General features: G+C 46.2%; 1 protein-coding gene and 1 pseudogene across 2 annotated transcripts; one reads left to right on the top strand and one right to left on the bottom strand.

Moving 5' to 3' along the window:
- The first annotated feature begins 10,586 nt into the window (after positions 1-10,586).
- Positions 10,587-16,460, top strand: S100A11 (S100 calcium binding protein A11). 2 transcript variants are annotated; one of them, XM_045479254.1, is made up of 4 exons: positions 10,587-11,024; positions 14,968-15,120; positions 15,245-15,327; positions 15,408-16,123. In XM_045479254.1, the coding sequence occupies exons 1-3, from the start codon at positions 10,602-10,604 to the stop codon at positions 15,287-15,289; spliced, it is 621 nt and encodes a 206-aa protein (XP_045335210.1). In that variant the 5' UTR covers positions 10,587-10,601; the 3' UTR covers positions 15,290-15,327; positions 15,408-16,123. The 2 variants fall into 2 exon arrangements, with proteins under 2 accessions (XP_045335210.1, XP_045335209.1); XM_045479253.1 differs by lacking the exons at positions 15,245-15,327; positions 15,408-16,123 and adding an exon at positions 16,130-16,460.
- On the bottom strand, positions 15,290-15,408 carry LOC123600090 (annotated as a pseudogene).
- Positions 16,461-16,661: the final 201 nt, after the last annotated feature.

The raw sequence follows: 16,661 nt of genomic DNA, 5'->3' as shown, positions 1-16,661 counted from the left end.
GCCTTGCCCTTGATAGATACCCTATCCAGTGACAGAAACAGTAAGGTACTACAGAAAGCAGTGAGGAAACACAATAATTTTTGTAGTGGGCCCCTGTTTCAGTTATCCATTGCTGCATCAAAAATCACTCCAAGGGGCGCCTGGGTGGCCCAGTCAGTTAAGCTTCCGACTTTTGATTTTGGCTTAGGTCAGGATCTCACGGTTCATGAGATGGAGCCCAAATCTTGGAATTCTCTCTTTCCCTCTCTTTCTGTCCCACACGTGCTCGCTCTCTCTCTTTCTCTCTCTCTCTCTCTCACAATAAAATAAACATTAAAATAATAATAATAATAACAGCCCAAAACTCAGCAGTTTATAAAACAGCACTCCAGCCTCACACAGTGTCAGCTGGGCAGTGTGACAACGTGACAGAAGCCGGAGGCTCCACTTCCAAGGCAGTTCACTCACGTGCTGGCCATTTGGTGCTGGCCACTGGTTCCCCTGACAGGGGTCTGCCCACCAAGTGGCTTGAGCTTCCTCATAGCATGGTGGCTGCATTCCTAGAGCAAGGGTCCCAAGAGAGAACCAGGCAGACCCCATATCACCATTTAACTTAACATCAAGTATCAGAAATCATAGAGTATCACTTGCAAAGTAGGCACAAGCCCACACAGATTCAAGGGGAGGAAACACAGATCCCGTGTCTTGTTGGAAGGAGTGTGAAGGTCACATTATAAGAAGAGCACGTGGGAGGGCAACACTGTGACAGCCATTTCTGGAAAATACAATCTTACCTCAACTTCTGTTCCACCCCAACTTGTCTCAGCTAATGAGAGTGGTTCTATCCCTTCAGTCAGTGATTGGCTCTGGGTAGGCAGGCCTAAATTAATTGGGCTATAAGAGTTAACAGAAGTTTGCTCAGGGTTTCCAGAAAAGAGGAGCAAGTCTCTCCTGCTGGATGCAAACAAGGAAATACACGCTCAGGATGTGCAACCTGCTGCTGGTGGCTGTCCTGTGATTATAGGGTAGTTTGGACCATGAGATAAGAAGAACCTTGTCCCTGACAATGTCACCAGGCTCCTGAATCAATCAGGCCCGTAAGCTCTCCTGTCGTGGGACCTCACGTTTTAGAGATCGTGAACAATAATTTCATGATTACTTAAACTGGCTTGAATCAACCTCCTATTGCTTTCACCAATCTCTTTGTAAAGTCTGGGAACAAAGCTAGCTAACCAGCTCATTCCTAGGCCTTCCAAGAGCTGGAGGTTGGCAGCATGGGAGCCAGGCAGAGTTGAGACAGAGGAAGTCCCACTGCATAAAAGTGTTAAACCATGAGAAAAGACAGACCACAAGAACCTTTAAATTCTTCCCCTGTCACAGAGAAGTCCTTACACCTATGAACCCATCACTTTCTTGTCCTAGACCCAGAGTATGAGTAAGAAGGACTGTGAAAGCCCTCTAGAAAGTGGGATAGTGCCACCAACAAAAGGTATTGTACTAGATCCTGCCCCCCAGGGAAAAACTGGCACATACTTAAATAGCCAGAATTCAAGATCACCTGGAACACAAGCCACAAGAAAAGTGCAGATAAAGGGCTATAGTAGATCAGTGAGGAGACAGATCCTTTTTAGTTGGAAGAGATGAAGTGAAAGCTTCATAGATAAGGTTCTTTTTTAGCTGGGTCTTCATATAGGTAGAATTTGGACTTGAGGAGATGGGGAAAACATTGTAGATGAAAGGAAAATATCACAAGAATGAAAACCCCCTAAAGGGGCCGGAAGGTATTTCAAATGTGACTTAACACAGACCAGTGAGAATAGTGGCCAGGTGGCCATACTGGAGCAAGTCCTGGAGACCCTCACCACATCATACACTAACCCAAAAGCTACCTGATTACAGGAACTGCATGGCCCAGCAGAGGGACGAGGGTGGCTGGGCTTCAAATGGACAACACTCAGGGGTTCAGACAAGAAGAGAGGCCACTAAATAAGGGTTCAGACAAGAAAGAAGGGAGAGGAAATTTTCAAGATTTGAATAACCAGTGTGGCCTTACCAGTGAGAACCAGCTGGAAGATCAACTCTGCCTGCAGGCAACAGTGAAAAGTGCCCTTTGACTGGAGTTTGCAGTGAATGAAGGGAAATAATGGAAAAAACAAAAACAAAAACAAAAAACAGCTGGGATTAGACCACAAAGGACCTTGAATTCCACAATGAAGAATTTAGACCAAATTTTTAAAAAAGCAATACAGACTCACTGAGAATATTTTGAGGACATATTTAGATCCAACAGATTGGATGTGGCTCTGAAATGTTGCAACCTCCTCAGAGCAGAAATTTTAATGTGCATGTGACGGTTTTCTTGTGGGTCATTGTGAAAGAGAAAATTTCTCAACTCTGCCTTACAACAATTGAAGACCTAAAAACAATGAGGCAGAGAACTTCAATGGTTTGCACCCAGCAGCATGAAAGATGTCTAGAAGAACAGGAAGAAAATGTAGCTGTGTGCAGACAATGGGGGAAAGCAAACAGCTAACGCCTCCAGCTTGCACAGGGCCCCCAGGGCTGCTCCAGGGAATTAATGAGGGCCAGCCACTGGGACAGAGGCAACGGAAGTGAGGAGGGAAAGGCTTCCAGAATGACACCCATCATATACAAAGTACAGTTTACAAAATGCACTTTGATTTAACCCACACAGCGTTACTGCTGGTAGCAATTAACACTGGTATAACACCTCACCATTTAAAGAGCTCTTTTATATTTATTATCTCCTTAATTACTATCCCCATTTCACACCTAAGAAAACCAGAACTCAAATAAAAAAAAAACAGCTTATCTAGTAAGGGAGGGGGCTGAAACTCAAACTCAGGCATTCACATTCCCTGTCTGGCATTTCCATTTATACCACAGTAGCCTCACAGGTTGTGGCTCATTCCTCAGTATTGCAAATGTGCCTTCAGTGCAGGGGCAAGACCTCTCCTTACAGTTCTTATCTTTGAGAGGTAAACCTTCTAGCCCAGGACTTAAATGGAAGGAGCCTTATCCCAGAGACTGAGAGAATACCCTCCTCTGCATATGCTATAGTTTCTAGAAAGATCCCAGTCCTATTTTATTAACCCAATTAGATTTGGGAATCCTCAAAGGCAAGAACCATGACTTTTTTATCTTTGTATCCTCAGACCCTAGCACATAGCACAGGGTCTGGTCCTCAACAAATACTCACTGAATAACTTACTGAATATAAATTTAAGACCCATAACATAAATATATTGAGATTCTCCCCCACAGAAAAGAAAAACAACACAAAGAGTCAAATGATTCTTGGAGCAGCAAGTTATTTAACATTAAGTCATGAATGTTAAATTACACAGAATTGAAACAGAACGGCCCCTACTCTGAAACTGTATCACTCGTTCAGTCCCACAAACATGCATTGGGTCTTACTGTGCAAATTGGTTTTAATGACAAAGATGAATATAAGAGAGCTCTCATTTCCAGGAACTCACATGCCATCAGAAAATATGAAACATTGGGGCACCTGGGTGGCTCAGTCAGTTGAGTGTCCAACTTCGGCTCAGGTCATGATCTCGCAGTCTGTGAGTTCAAGCCCCGTGTTGGGCTCTGTTCTGACAGCTGGGAGCCTGGAGCCTGCTTCGGATTCTGTGTCTCCCTCTCTCTCTGCCCCTGCCCCACTCGTGCTCTCTCTCTCTCTCTCTGTCAAAAATAAATAAACATTAAAAAAATTTTTAAAGAAAATATAAAACATCTATTAACATAAACCATATATACACACATATATATACACATATATACACATATATACACATATATATACACACATATATATGTGTATATATATCTCAAACCCTCCCTTCCAAAACAGAATATATGAAATACGGCAGGAGGGCCTAGGAGGGGTGTTGGAGATCAGGAGAGCTTCATGAGGAGAAGCTTCACTGAAGGAGCCATAGAATTTCATCAGAGGGAACTGAAATTAAAGATATTCCACAAACAAGGGCACCTTGATCAAGATCAAACCTCTTGATCTTGGGGTTGTAACTTCAAGCCACACGTTAAGTTGATCTTTAAAATATAAAAATAAACTAAAAAATAAACTTGCAAAAAAAAAAAAAGGATATTCCACAAACAGAGAAAGCTTGAGCAATGGCAAAGAGATATGTAAGAACAGAGGATTTTTTTGATGATAACCAATGATTCCACTTAGCCAAAGCATAGCCTCTAGTAAGGAAAATGGCACCCTCTGCCCCAACCTATCAGTGCCATATACCAGTTTCACTTGAGCCATTATAACCTGCTTCACACTCTGCCCTCCACCCCTACCCATTCATCATCCTCAATGAGCTCAGCATTGATGGAAATCAGCCAGCCACCCCCACCCTCACAGCATCTTGACCTCCTTCATGCCCACTCCATGTAAATTGGTACCAGCTTAATGTCCACGCTCATGCTTGGATTTTCCATCATTCATAAGGGCTCTACCTACAAACATTAAACTCACTGGAAGATAATGTTATACCAATAACTTCTCACCTCCCCAGCTCTCTCCTTCCCTCTTTTCCACTTGTTCTTTGATTTCATAGAGACTTGGTGCCACCCACCTTCCATGTCTTTGCCCCTTCATTTTCTGTCCTGTACTCAATGTCCAGTGAAGTGGACTACTTTCCTACCCATACCCTCAACTCTTTCACTGTCTTATCCTTCTGCTATATCCATTCTGTGAAACCCTAACCCTAAATCTACTCTCCACACCTCTTTCTTGGATCCAATGGCTAAATTTCTAAGCACACCTGAAGAAATATAGCCACACAATCACACAACCATATCGATTAGAGTCACTGTAAGTTGTAGCTTCCTAAGCTTTTTTAGCTGTCAGTCATTCTGGGTCAGTTCCCCTCTCCATGTCCCTCTGACATCACTGAGAACCTCCTCAAGTCCTCTGGCCACTGCCACAGGTGGCCTTGCCCCCTGCTTCTTGGCATTGACAGTGGCATCAGGGAGGTGCTCCTCCACAGCCCTCTCAAACCTACGGACTATCTACAGCTTCATTCCTGATTTTCTTCTTCCACCCACAGCTCCTGTAGTACCTTGCTCTATCATTTGTATCCTTTCAACATTTGTCTTTCCATTCTGAGAACTCCTTCTCTGTGGCCTGGGAGCCTACTCATGCCTTCCTCCCTTGGAAGGATGTTTTTAAATCCTCCCTTGGCCTAGACCCCTTCTGGCTGCCACTCCCCCTCTCCTCTTTCATAGTCAATTTTCTCAAGTGAGTAATCCACACCCCTGTCCCCCACTCCTGGCCTCCCATTCACTCCTCATTTGCCTTTCTCCCTACCACTACACTAAAACTGCTCTGGCAAAGGTCTCCTCAGATACAAATGCCAAATCCAGGGAACACATGTCAGCCTTCATCACACTCAGTCTCTCTAAAGACCTTCACCTTGTCCACCCCTCCCTCCATCTTAGAGGTCTCTCTTTCGTGGACTTCATGACACCAGAGAAGGCTATGGGTGTCCTCCTGCTTCCCTGATCATGTCTCTCTTTCCTTCCTCCTCATTCTTTAAAGATTGATTTATCCACAAAAGCTGGTTGAGCCTGATCAGAAAAGGACTTCATTTTCCTTGTTAGCCACTGTCACCCCAGTGCTTAGGTCAGCTTCACACACAGGGAAGACCCTTTCTACACAACTGCTAAGCACATGTACTGACTGTTGGGCACATTGTGGTGAGCAGGGCACTGGTTCTGCCCTTAAGGAGGTTGCAGTCTGGTGAGCAAGACAGGTAAGTAAACAGGAAAGGGCAGTAGAGTGCAATAAAAGTCACATAACAAGGAACTGTGGGAGAACATTCAATGGATACACCACATGCTTAACACAATTCTGTCTCCCAGGGAGCCTCATGAAAGACACAGTGCCCAAGGTTTTTACTGGAGGCTGGTCACAGAGGCACACCCTGTCTCTCTGGCATGTACCAAAATGCCAGATTCCCAGAAGGAAAGCGGGTGTTTGGCATAAACCACAGTTTGTACAAACAGTGTAGGCACAGTGAGCCACTGTTAGGCACAATAAGGGAATGGTAGGAAACCTCCCAGAATCCAAGTTCCCAGAGGCCAGCCACCAACCTTGCAAGAAGGCCTTTCTAAGGACAGTGGTCTTGTGCCAGATATGTGTCTAGCCTAGTCTCAAGAAATGAAGAATGCTTGAAGAAGATGATTTCTCTGTTTAAGGAAAAATGATGCTAAGGGGGTGCCTGGGTGGCTCAGTGGGTGAAGCATCTGACTCTTGACCTCAGCTCAAGTCTTGATCTCAAGGTTGTGAGTTCAAGCCCCACAATGAGCTCCGTGCTAAGTGTGGAGACTACTTTAAAAAAAAAAAAAGGACCATGCTATGGACTTAACTATGTTCTCCCCTCCCCTACAAAAGTCAAATGTTGAAGCCCTAAACCCTAATGTGACTCAACCTGGAAATAGGGTCTTGAGGAAGTAATACGGTTAAATAATTAAGTGATTAAAGGTCATAAGAGCAGAGCCCTAATTCAATAGGACCGTGGCCTTAAAAGAAGAGCAAGATGTCTCCCTCTCTCACCACCACGTGAAGACACAGCAAGAAAGTGGCTGTCTGCCAGCCAGGAAGAGAACTCACTGAGAACTAAACTGGCTAGTACTTTTCATCCTGGACTTTCAGCCTCTGGAACTGTGAGAAAATAGATTTCTGTTCTTCCCTCCACCCAGTGTGTGGTGTCTGTTATGGCAGCCCAAGCAGATGAAAGCAGATGAGGAGAGCGAGGAAGACAACCGGAGACACATCAGACAGAGCAGCAGAAGTCCTGAGGCGAGAGGGATTTGAAGAGCTATACCCAAATGTCACTGTTGTCAGTCCTATTCTCTCCTAAAGTGATTGCATCTCTCTTCCAAACCCTCCACAGGGCATGGGTTTGATTGCTTCTGCCTTCTCAGCACTGAGCAATCCCTTCCTCCCCACTTCATGGCCATCTCCCCTTGGTCATTGCAACAATATTCAATTATGTTCCAAGCCTCCAGTCTCTTTCCTTTCTGGTACATTTTCTAGTACACCAAAAGGTGAAGTGCATCATGTCACTTTCTTCCTTAAGACTCATCAGTGGTTCTTGATAGCTCTCAGGATGCAATCCAAATTTTGGGGCAGAGCCCTTAATGTTCTGACCTATCTCTCCAGGCTCATACCCTTCAGCCTCTGCCTCACACTGACCATCACCCCACACCCAGAGTGTAGGACTGCGGAACCACCCACAAGTCCTGAGAACACACGTGGGCTTCATCCCTCTTTACTTCTGCACGAGCCATCATGTGAGGCTTCCTCTGAAGGCAGTGCTCTGAGTTCTAAGCATTTTACATGAATTACGTCTTAATCTTCAAGACAACCACATGAAGCAAGCGCTACCATCCTCTCCACTCGGAAATGAGGAAACTGAGGCACAGAGCAGATAAATGTCTCGCTGGAGCTCATAGAGATAGTGGGTTTGAACCCCACACTGTAGCTCAAGTCTGTCATTGGAAACACTGCCATACTGCCTGACTTCACTCAGCCTCACCACTGGGCCATCCGCCTGGTGGATTCTCAGGCATCCTTAAACAGCAGCTCAAGCAGCACTTTCTCCATGATGCTTTCCCTGCTCCCACAACATTAACCACTCATTTCCTCCCCAGCGTTGTCACTGTACCTCGGTCACACCCAACTATTATGTCTGTCACACTCTATTGTGTCCATTTTAGAATCTACCCAATGCTGCACAGAGCTCAGGTTGCACATAAAAAAACTCCCCACGTTTATTTTCTGAATAGCCCTTTTGCTCATCTGTACCTCATTTTAGTGTCTTGGCATCAGTTTACCAGCCCGCACTTGTCCTCAGCTCCTCACCTGCTTTAGCCCTTTAGCTTGATGCACTATTTACCTACTTTGCCAAATCTACCTTTGTCTGCCATCTATCCTGAACTCTCCTTTGATGAAAACCTGGTAATGAACCCAGCTCAGCATGACCCTGGGCAGCTGCCCAGCCCTGGCAGCCCTGACCCGAAGGAGCTGATGCCCCAGCCTGGTTCCAGACAATTCATACATATTTGGTTCAGCTCTTTTCTTTGGTTTCACTCAAGCTACTTCATGGGGCAGAAGAGTTACTGAAAGAATAACTATCTTACAGAAAATCAGGAAAATGGAACAACCAGGTTCAGGAAGGACAAGAACACTAGTAAAGTTGGACTATAGGCTCTGGTTCTTAGTGCCTCACCATTTATGCAACTCAGCCAATATCCAAGTAGCTACTTCTTTTATTTCTAGTTAGCAATTCATTTATTTTCCCCTCTATTCTGTACACTCTTTCTGAACTTCATAGCTTCTACTTATTCATAGTGTCCATCTCTTTGTAATTTTGATTTGCCATGACCTCATGAGTCTCTCTACGCAAATGTTCAGCTTCAGCTCTTCTAAACGTCTAATTCTCTATGTGTTTCTAATTTCAATTTCCTTTTTTTTTTTTTTTTTTTTTTTTTTTTTTTTTTAAATTTTTTTTTCAACGTTTATTTATTTTGGGTACAGAGAGAGACAGAGCATGAACGGGGGAGGGTCAGAGAGAGGGAGACACAGAATCGGAAACAGGCTCCAGGCTCTGAGCCATCAGCCCAGAGCCTGACGCGGGGCTCGAACTCACAGACCGCGAGACCGTGACCTGGCTGAAGTCGGACGCCTAACCGACTGCGCCACCCAGGCGCCCCATCTAATTTCAATTTCCCAAGGGCAAGAAGCTGAGTTGCCTCAGCTCATCTTTCCATGTCATGTCATGAAACATCCACTACTGTCCATTCTATGGTTTGTCATTCCTTGAGTCCAGAGGTAGCCTCAATCCAATCAGCTGTGACAGTGAGCACAGGGTCAAATCATGCAAAAAGTCACCAATGGGGCTGACCCTTCAGCAGAGGCTATAAGTGAGGTGCTTTCCTTTAAAGAGGATTGTGGTATAAAAGGCCCCATGATTCACATATAGAATCATTTAGACTAATGATTCTTTAATATTTTTTAATCCTAGATTTTTCTAAGAATCAAATGAAAGCTATAGATCCTTCCCCAAAGGAAAATCTCTTATGCAGAAAATTTCATATATAACTTAAGGGTATTTGTGGACCTCAGTAGCCATCCATGGAACACTCCCCAAACTACCAAGGGTTTAAAGTCTATCCACAGACCACCTCAAAGGCAGACACTATATCATATTCATATTTGTATGTCTTGTGCCTATACTGGGCTTAGCACATAGGTTTCCAAAAATGTTTGTTAAATGAATAAAGTGAAGAATTCATTCATTCATTTGGTAAAAGAAGTTTTTCCCGTCCAGATAGAGGCTGAGAAGTTCATATTTTATATAAAAAGCAATAGGGCGCCATTTTGTTTCATTCTTTTGGCATGGTTTGCTTCCTAAGTAGGCAATTGATCAGAGCTGTTTGTCAGGAAAATGTGTTTTTAACAGTCAAAAGAACAGATTAGTGGGGCAAGAGACCAGTTAAGAAACTGGAGGAATGAGGGATTGAAAATCAAAATTAGAGCACTGGAGGTCGAAATAGAAAATATGGGGGGAGATCCAAAAGAGTAAAAAAATAAAATTAATAGGAGTTGGTACTTGATAAGATTTGGGGATAAGAAAGGGATTTAGAGTCAAAACCTGGATCCAAAGTTCTCAAGTTGGAGAAGAATGGCAGAATGGCAGTACCACTAGCAGAGAAGGGATAGATGGGAAAGAAGCAGGTTACTTCTTGAATTATTGAGTGTGGGGCTCAGGTGGGGCTTTCAAGTGGATTCAAGAAAATGTGTGTCTGATGGGGCACCTGGGTGGCTCAGTTGGTTAAGCGCGGGACTTCGGCTCAGGTCATGATCTCAGGATTAGTTGGTTCAAGCCCGCTTGGGCTCCATGCTGACTGGGCAGAGCCTGCTTGGGATTCTCTCTCTCCCTCTCTCTCTCTGTCCCTCCCCTGCTCACCCTATCTCTAAATACATACATACATACTTAAACTTTTTTTTTAAAGAAAAAAGAATGTGAGTCTGCAGTAGCTGAGAGGCAGATTTGCTCAGAAGTGACAGCAGATGTCAGGAAGCAATTTACACCATCCACTCCAGTTTTTGAAGCCCTCACAAAGCTCTCATTTCACTGGACAGTTATAACAATGTTATGAAACAGGAAAGGCAACGTCACTACTTTTAACAGATAAGGAGATGGAACTCTGAGGAGAGAGGAGGTTTGTCAAAAGTACTGCAATCAAGTTAACAGGCCCACGAGTAGAACCCAGAGCTTCTGATTCTCAACATGACTTCCAGCTCCACTGCCCAGTGCACACAGATAAATCCCTACTCACACCGCTCCGTTTTTAATTGCAGTGGTTTGAGGTTTTGTGGGCTTAACTGTCTTCGGTTAGGGAGACGTTTGAGACAATGGTACTCCGCTTGGCACAAATCACCACCGTGTATTAGCCCCCTTTAATGTGAAGGGATAGATAGCCCTGGCTTCTAGGGAACTTCCACTCTACAATTACGGCCCACACTCCGTGCTGCACGTTTTTAAACGGATCTTTCTGCCTCTCTAACCGGAATGAGCTCATTCGCGGAAGAGAGCCACAGACATCAGGCACACCACACCCAAGACCGCCATGCAGAAGTTTTAATTCGGAAAAGTCCAGAATCTTTCAGGAACAGGGAGAGACGGCGGGTCTCGGGTGAGCGGCGCGCTGGGCCACGCGGGCGGGACAGACAGGTCTGGATCTGCGCCGGGGAGGGGGTGTGGGGAAGGGGTTGGGGGTGGAGACCGGCCGGCCGGGAGCCGGGCTCGGGAGTCGGGCGGCGCCGCGCTGGGCGGGACGGACAAGTCCGGATCTGCGCCCGAGGGGCGGAGGCGGAGGCGGGCCCGGAGAGGTGGGAGCCGGACCCCGAGCCCGCGCCCGCCTTCCGAAGCTCACAGCCCGCCGCTGCCGCCGCCGCCCAGCCACAGCGCCCGCGACCGCTCCGCGCAGACATGGTAAGCCCGGCCGTTGTCGTGTCTGCCTCCGCAAAGACAGGAAAAAAGGCTCGGTGTGCTTGCCGCCACGCTGATCCTTCATTCCTGTGGGACGTAGCGGGAAGCCGAGCCGCGAAAGTCAGTCGTGGGAGGGAACTGGGGTAGAGGCTGCAAAGAAAGCAACCGTAGGTTCCGCCTGTGTTAGCAGACGAGGGGCGGCCACCAGAGGGTCTCTGGTTCCGCCGCGCGGATGCGGTGCGAGCCGGGGGAAGAGGGGCTGCGCCCCTTACCCGATCCCCCTCGGCCGGGAAGGGGGCGAGGCGCGGGGTCGCGCTGGGCCCCTGGCCCGCCCCCGGGCTCCGGGAAGCCTGGGAGACCAGAAAAGTTAAAGGGCGGGACGCGGCGAGTGGGGGAATCCGTCAGCACTGGTTGTTTTTGTAGACCAGGAAGGGCACTTCTCAGAACTGAGTCGTCAGAGCCCCGGGGAAAATTGGTTTCAGTAAGCTGTCGGCTACCGGCCAAGACCCCAAAGCCTGTAACCGAAGCCGCTGCCAGCCAGCCGGACGCAGCCCAGACGGTGGGAGGAGCCCGGTCCCCGCCAAGCCCCTCTTCCTTCCCTTCTCCTTTGAACCCACCACCTTTTCAGGCACTCACGCCAACATCTGTTTTTCTCTTCTCAGCTCCTGCCAACCTGCTTTGAATTCTCTCTCTAGCGTTTCCATTAGGCCACCTCCAAAATCTACCTCCTGCTTGACCGCTTTCGTGAAGGGAGTCAGCAAACTTCTGCCCGCGGGCCAAATAGGGTTTCTGACCCCTGCACAAGCTACAAATGGATTTGACGTTTTAAGTGGTTGAAAGAAAACCAAAAGAAGAATAATACTTTGTGACACCTGAAGTGACACGAAAATCAAACTTAATTGACCATAAATAAAATTTTATTGGCACACGGCCACGCCCGTTCACTTATGAGTTGTCTGTGTAGTTGCTGTCCCGCTACAAAAGAGTGACAGAGACAACATGGACCACAGTGGCCTAAGATATCTACCATCTGACCCTTTACACAACACATTTGCCAGCCTTTATCCCTGCCCACTCTTCCCTCCTTCCTTTCCATGCAAGAAGGGAGTAACAATGTCCCAAGGAACCTTGAAAAGGCAGACCCAGCACCAATAGGTGGTGAAGACTGGGAACGACTGCCCTAAAGGAAGGTGGATGCCTCCATGGATCCTCGCTGGGGTGGGGCTGGGGGAAGCACTTTGGTTAAGAATGACAACAGCAATGCTGGAATCTTTCAAGTGTTACTTCTTTTTCACATTCCTTTTTCTTCCCCCTTTCCTCAAATGTTGAGTATTCGGAATGCATTTTTAAAATTCTTTCACTGTATCCATTTACCTCACACCATTTTCTCCTTCCTATCATGGTGCCAAATACAACTGTGAGGGTGCAGTGAGCTGTGGGGAGTGCTGGCCTCCAGGCAGGAGATCTTGTTCTCCTCTCTTCAGCCTCTCTGCTTCACCTTGAGCAAAACTTTCCTGTCTCTGGGCCTCCCTTCTCTGGAACCATCTCCCAAACTCCCTCCAGCTTTACAAATTTTACAATTCCATTTTAGTAATTCGGTAATTGTGTTTCTTTCTTTCGCTCTGGAAAATTACTTCTGAGAAGAAATACAGAGGTTTTAATTTTTTCCATGTGTGGCTGATAGCAACAGTTTTCAAGAAGGGGAAAAAAATGGTCTGAATTATAGTCCTGGTGTTAAGGAGGAAAAAACAAATAAAGCAGAAAGCCACTTTGAAACTAGAGAAGCAAAGCAATCAGAATTCCCCAAGGTAAAGGGGCAGAGGAGCATCTGTAGGCCTAGAAAAAGGTCACAAAGCCCTTAATCCTCAGCCTGGAATCTTCTACCCTATATGGCATGTCCTTCCAGCTGACCTTCTTCCTGTCATCTGACATATTAAGACAGTGAAATTTTAGTCCTGATAAGGAAGACTGTTGTGCAAAAACTCTGTTTCTAGATTATGGTATTCTGTTTCACTCCCAAACCCTGGACATTTTTCTTTCCTTAAAAAAAAAAAAAAAAAAAAAAAAAAAGTTCTCTCTGAGAAAAAAGAAAGCATTCCAACAACATGACTGTTGGGAAAGAATCCATCTCCAGAAGAGTTCACTAGAACCTCTGGACAGGGCTTTACAGATGCTCCCACCTGCAAAGGGCAGCAGTGAGCTCAGCTAGGCTGGTAAAACACATCGTGGAGACACTGCAGATGAAAAGCCTGGGGCGGCCGGGGCAGCAGGGAGGAAGGAAGGAGCCCAAAGCTGTGCCCCTAAGGGCTCGGATCAATTCGAAGCATGTTAATTATGGGTCCCATCTCTGAGCTCCAGGAAGTCCATGCAAAGACCAAATTAAGGGGTAAAAGCTAATTGTAAATGTCACCATCCAAGCAAAGATCATTATTAATACCTGAAGTTTAGTAAAGCCTGAGAGGAAGGGTGTGGCTGGCAACTTTTCCAGAAAGCCTGTAGTTGATGTCTGAACCACCAGGGGGCCCTAGGTGAAGGCAGAAATGACCTGAAGACTCTGCAAAATAGAAAATTTCCCTCAAGAATTCTGTTGTAAAGAAGGCAGAGGCCAGCACAGAATTTGACCCTCCAGCTCCTTCTGGTGCAACCACTGATGAGGTCCGGCTCTGTAGATGCCAGGGGAGCTGCATGAGTGGCAACCTGAGAGCTCCCTTCCTGAGATCAACCTTTGTGGTTTGAAGTGACCAGAGAAGTTCCTCTGGCCATTCCTGTAAGAATTAGTGGCATCTGGAAGAAGGAACAAAGACCAAGGATTGCAGATAGGGACCTGGAGGCTGAAATTCTAGGGGTGGCTCTACTGTGTCAATTCCCTTCTCGTGGCTCTTGTTTCCTCCCATGTAAAATTAATGGTTCTTAACCTTCGATATGAAAGCTGCTTTTGAACATCCAGAAAGCCCCCAAATCTCCCACCCCACACACAATAACTATGCATTTAGTTTTCTTCTAGAAAATGCAGGAGTCCCAGGAATTCGGTATTGCTTTAAAAAGAACTGAATTTCATTTATCACAGTAGCCTCTATATTTGCTTAGAAAATAGGAAATTGTTGGGGCACCTGGGTGGTTCAGTTGGTTGAGCATCCAACTTCGGCCCAGGTCATGATCTCAAGGTTCACGTGTTTGAGCCCCGCATGAGGCTCTGTGCTGAGAGCTCAGAACCTGAGCCTGTTTCAGATTCTGTGTCTCCCTCTCTCTCTGCCCCTCCCCAAATCATGCTCTGTCTCTCTCTGTCTCTCAAAAATGAATAAATGTTAAAAAATTTAAAAATATAAAAAAAAGAAAATAGGAAATTATTTAATCTCCAAACAGTGCTTGGTGCACATATGGATTTGTGGGTGTATAGTTATACATGTTTACCCACAGATTCTAGAAACATCAGTAAACCCTGCCACAGTCACACTCATCCAGACAGTCTACTGCTTTAAAAAAAAATTTTTTTTTAATGTTTATTTATTTTTGAGAGACAGAGACAGAGCATGAGCAGAGGAGGGACAGAGAGAGAGGGAGACACAGAATCGGAAGCAGGCTCCAGGCTCTGAGCTGTCAGCACAGAACCCATTGTGGGGCTCGAACCCACAAACTGTGAGATCATGACCTGAGCCGAAGTTAGGTGCTTGACCGACTGAGCCACCCAGGCGCCCAGTCTACTACTTTTAGACACACCCACGTGCTCCATGTGTACCCTCACTATATTTCACCCAGAATAAACATGTGATATGGGAGGGAAGCTCATGGAATGTGACCTTCAGTGTTTGTCTTGGGCTCTTCTGCCCCCTAAAAAACGGCCTAGTCTTTTAGGAAACTCCTTTGGCACAAAATGAAGGTATGAGATTCTCTGGAGTGTTCTCCAGCATCCAGCCCTTGTCTGAACCCTGACTTTTCTTCTCTCAAGGCAAAAATGTCCAGCCCTACTGAGACTGAGCGGTGCATCGAGTCTCTGATTGCTGTTTTCCAGAGGTATGCTGGAAAGGATGGTAATAGCTGCAAACTCTCCAAGACAGAGTTCCTAACCTTCATGAATACAGAGCTGGCTGCCTTCACAAAGGTACTGCTCCCAGCCCCTCCCCCCAGACTACCCATAGCTCAAAACAAGACCCTGACAAAATGGCTGGGAGTGAGGGCCCAGCACCTGACTCCCCTACCCCTGCCTCCTCTTCATTCACTCCAAGCCAGGGACCTGCACGGCAGAGGTGGAGCCCCCAGGCCTCAAGTGAGCTCTGAGTAACCATTCAAGGACCTTTCCTTCTTTTCTTTGAACACGGTGTGTTTTAATTAGCAATAATCGCGCCTCGGATAAACGTCATTGGCTACGATACTGCCACTGCGCAAAGCTTGAACACGGTGTGTTTTAAAGATCAAAGTTCTCAAACTACATGACCCAGGGAATGTTGATTTGTTTCTTTCATTTAGGGAAGGAGCATATGCAACGGTAAGTGGTGTAAAAGGATAGTTTTCAAATTTGATTTCTCCATCCCAAAGCTTCTAGGGAAGCCCTGTCCCATAGAACTTTCTGTGATGTTGGAAATAATGTTTTGTATCTATCAGCACAGTCCAGTGTGGTAGCCACCAGACACAGGTGCCACTCAAGGACAGATTTCTAAGTCCCTAATTTAAACAGCCAGTGTAACTAGTGGCTGTAAGTGTGTATATGTGTGGGGAGCTCAGAGGAGTAGAAGATGAGGCAGATCAGGGCCTGCGTCTTCTTTCCACTTCAAATCACTTCACTTCTGTGCAGTTTGTACACTGGAGTAAGCAGGTGACATTTGAAAAAGTGTGCCACTACTTTTATACCACTGAATAACCCCTGTCACAGAGGAACCCGGGAATGGGAGCCAGAAAACTTGGGTTCCAGGCACAGGTCTTCCCCTTAGGCGAGTCACTTCCCTGTTTGAGTCTGTCACTGTGTCTGGGAAGTGGGAGTGTTACTAACCCCTAGCCTGTACCTCACACTCTTGTGAGAATGAGATGTGGCAACATAACTGAAAGTATCTTAGAAAGTACAAGGTCAGATACCATTAATAGTATCATTATTATGGTTATTATTACCTTTGCAGAACCAGAAGGACCCTGGTGTCCTTGACCGCATGATGAAGAAACTTGACACCAACTCCGATGGGCAACTGGACTTCCAAGAATTTCTTAATCTTATTGGCGGCTTGGCCATAGCTTGCCACGACTCCTTTTTAAGGTCTACCCATTTCCAGAAGTAAATCTGAGGGGGGCTCTTGGGCCTGGCCTGCAGACCACCCCCTTTCCTTCAAAACAGCCTCCCAGTCATCATCTCCTCATCACATCCTACACGTCCTTGAGCCCAGAGCATCCACTGCCCCGTGCAGGCCAGTCCTGCTGGTGGTAAATAAAGAAATGGCGTTTTTTTAAAATTTACGCTAGAGAGTCAGTACATTTGTGCCAGGGAGGAAGCAGCATGGGAGGGATTAGCCTGATGGAAGCAGTTCCCAGAACTGCACAGTAAATAGTGAAAATACACCTTGGGTGTATTTGTAAGTATGACTCACGGTACCAACAGAATCATTCCAGATCACTCAGACTGATGGAGAGATGTCACTTGTTACTCAATAAGTGTCT

Source organism: Leopardus geoffroyi, chromosome C1 (genome assembly GCF_018350155.1).
Source record: "Leopardus geoffroyi isolate Oge1 chromosome C1, O.geoffroyi_Oge1_pat1.0, whole genome shotgun sequence".
Classification (NCBI taxonomy): domain Eukaryota; kingdom Metazoa; phylum Chordata; class Mammalia; order Carnivora; family Felidae; genus Leopardus; species Leopardus geoffroyi.
This window is presented reverse-complemented; position numbering and strand designations above follow the sequence as displayed.

What these genes read in the sequence shown, in the direction of transcription:
- S100A11 (XM_045479253.1), top strand. Translation starts at nt 10,602, where the DNA reads ATGAGCTCATTCGCGGAAGAGAGCCACAGACATCAGGCACACCACACC. An exon ending in GACCGCTCCGCGCAGACATG is followed by an intron (nt 11,025 to 14,967) that starts GTAAGCCCGGCC and finishes TCTTCTCTCAAG; the next exon opens with GCAAAAATGTCCAGCCCTAC. An exon ending in AGCTGGCTGCCTTCACAAAG is followed by an intron (nt 15,121 to 16,129) that starts GTACTGCTCCCA and finishes TTACCTTTGCAG; the next exon opens with AACCAGAAGGACCCTGGTGT.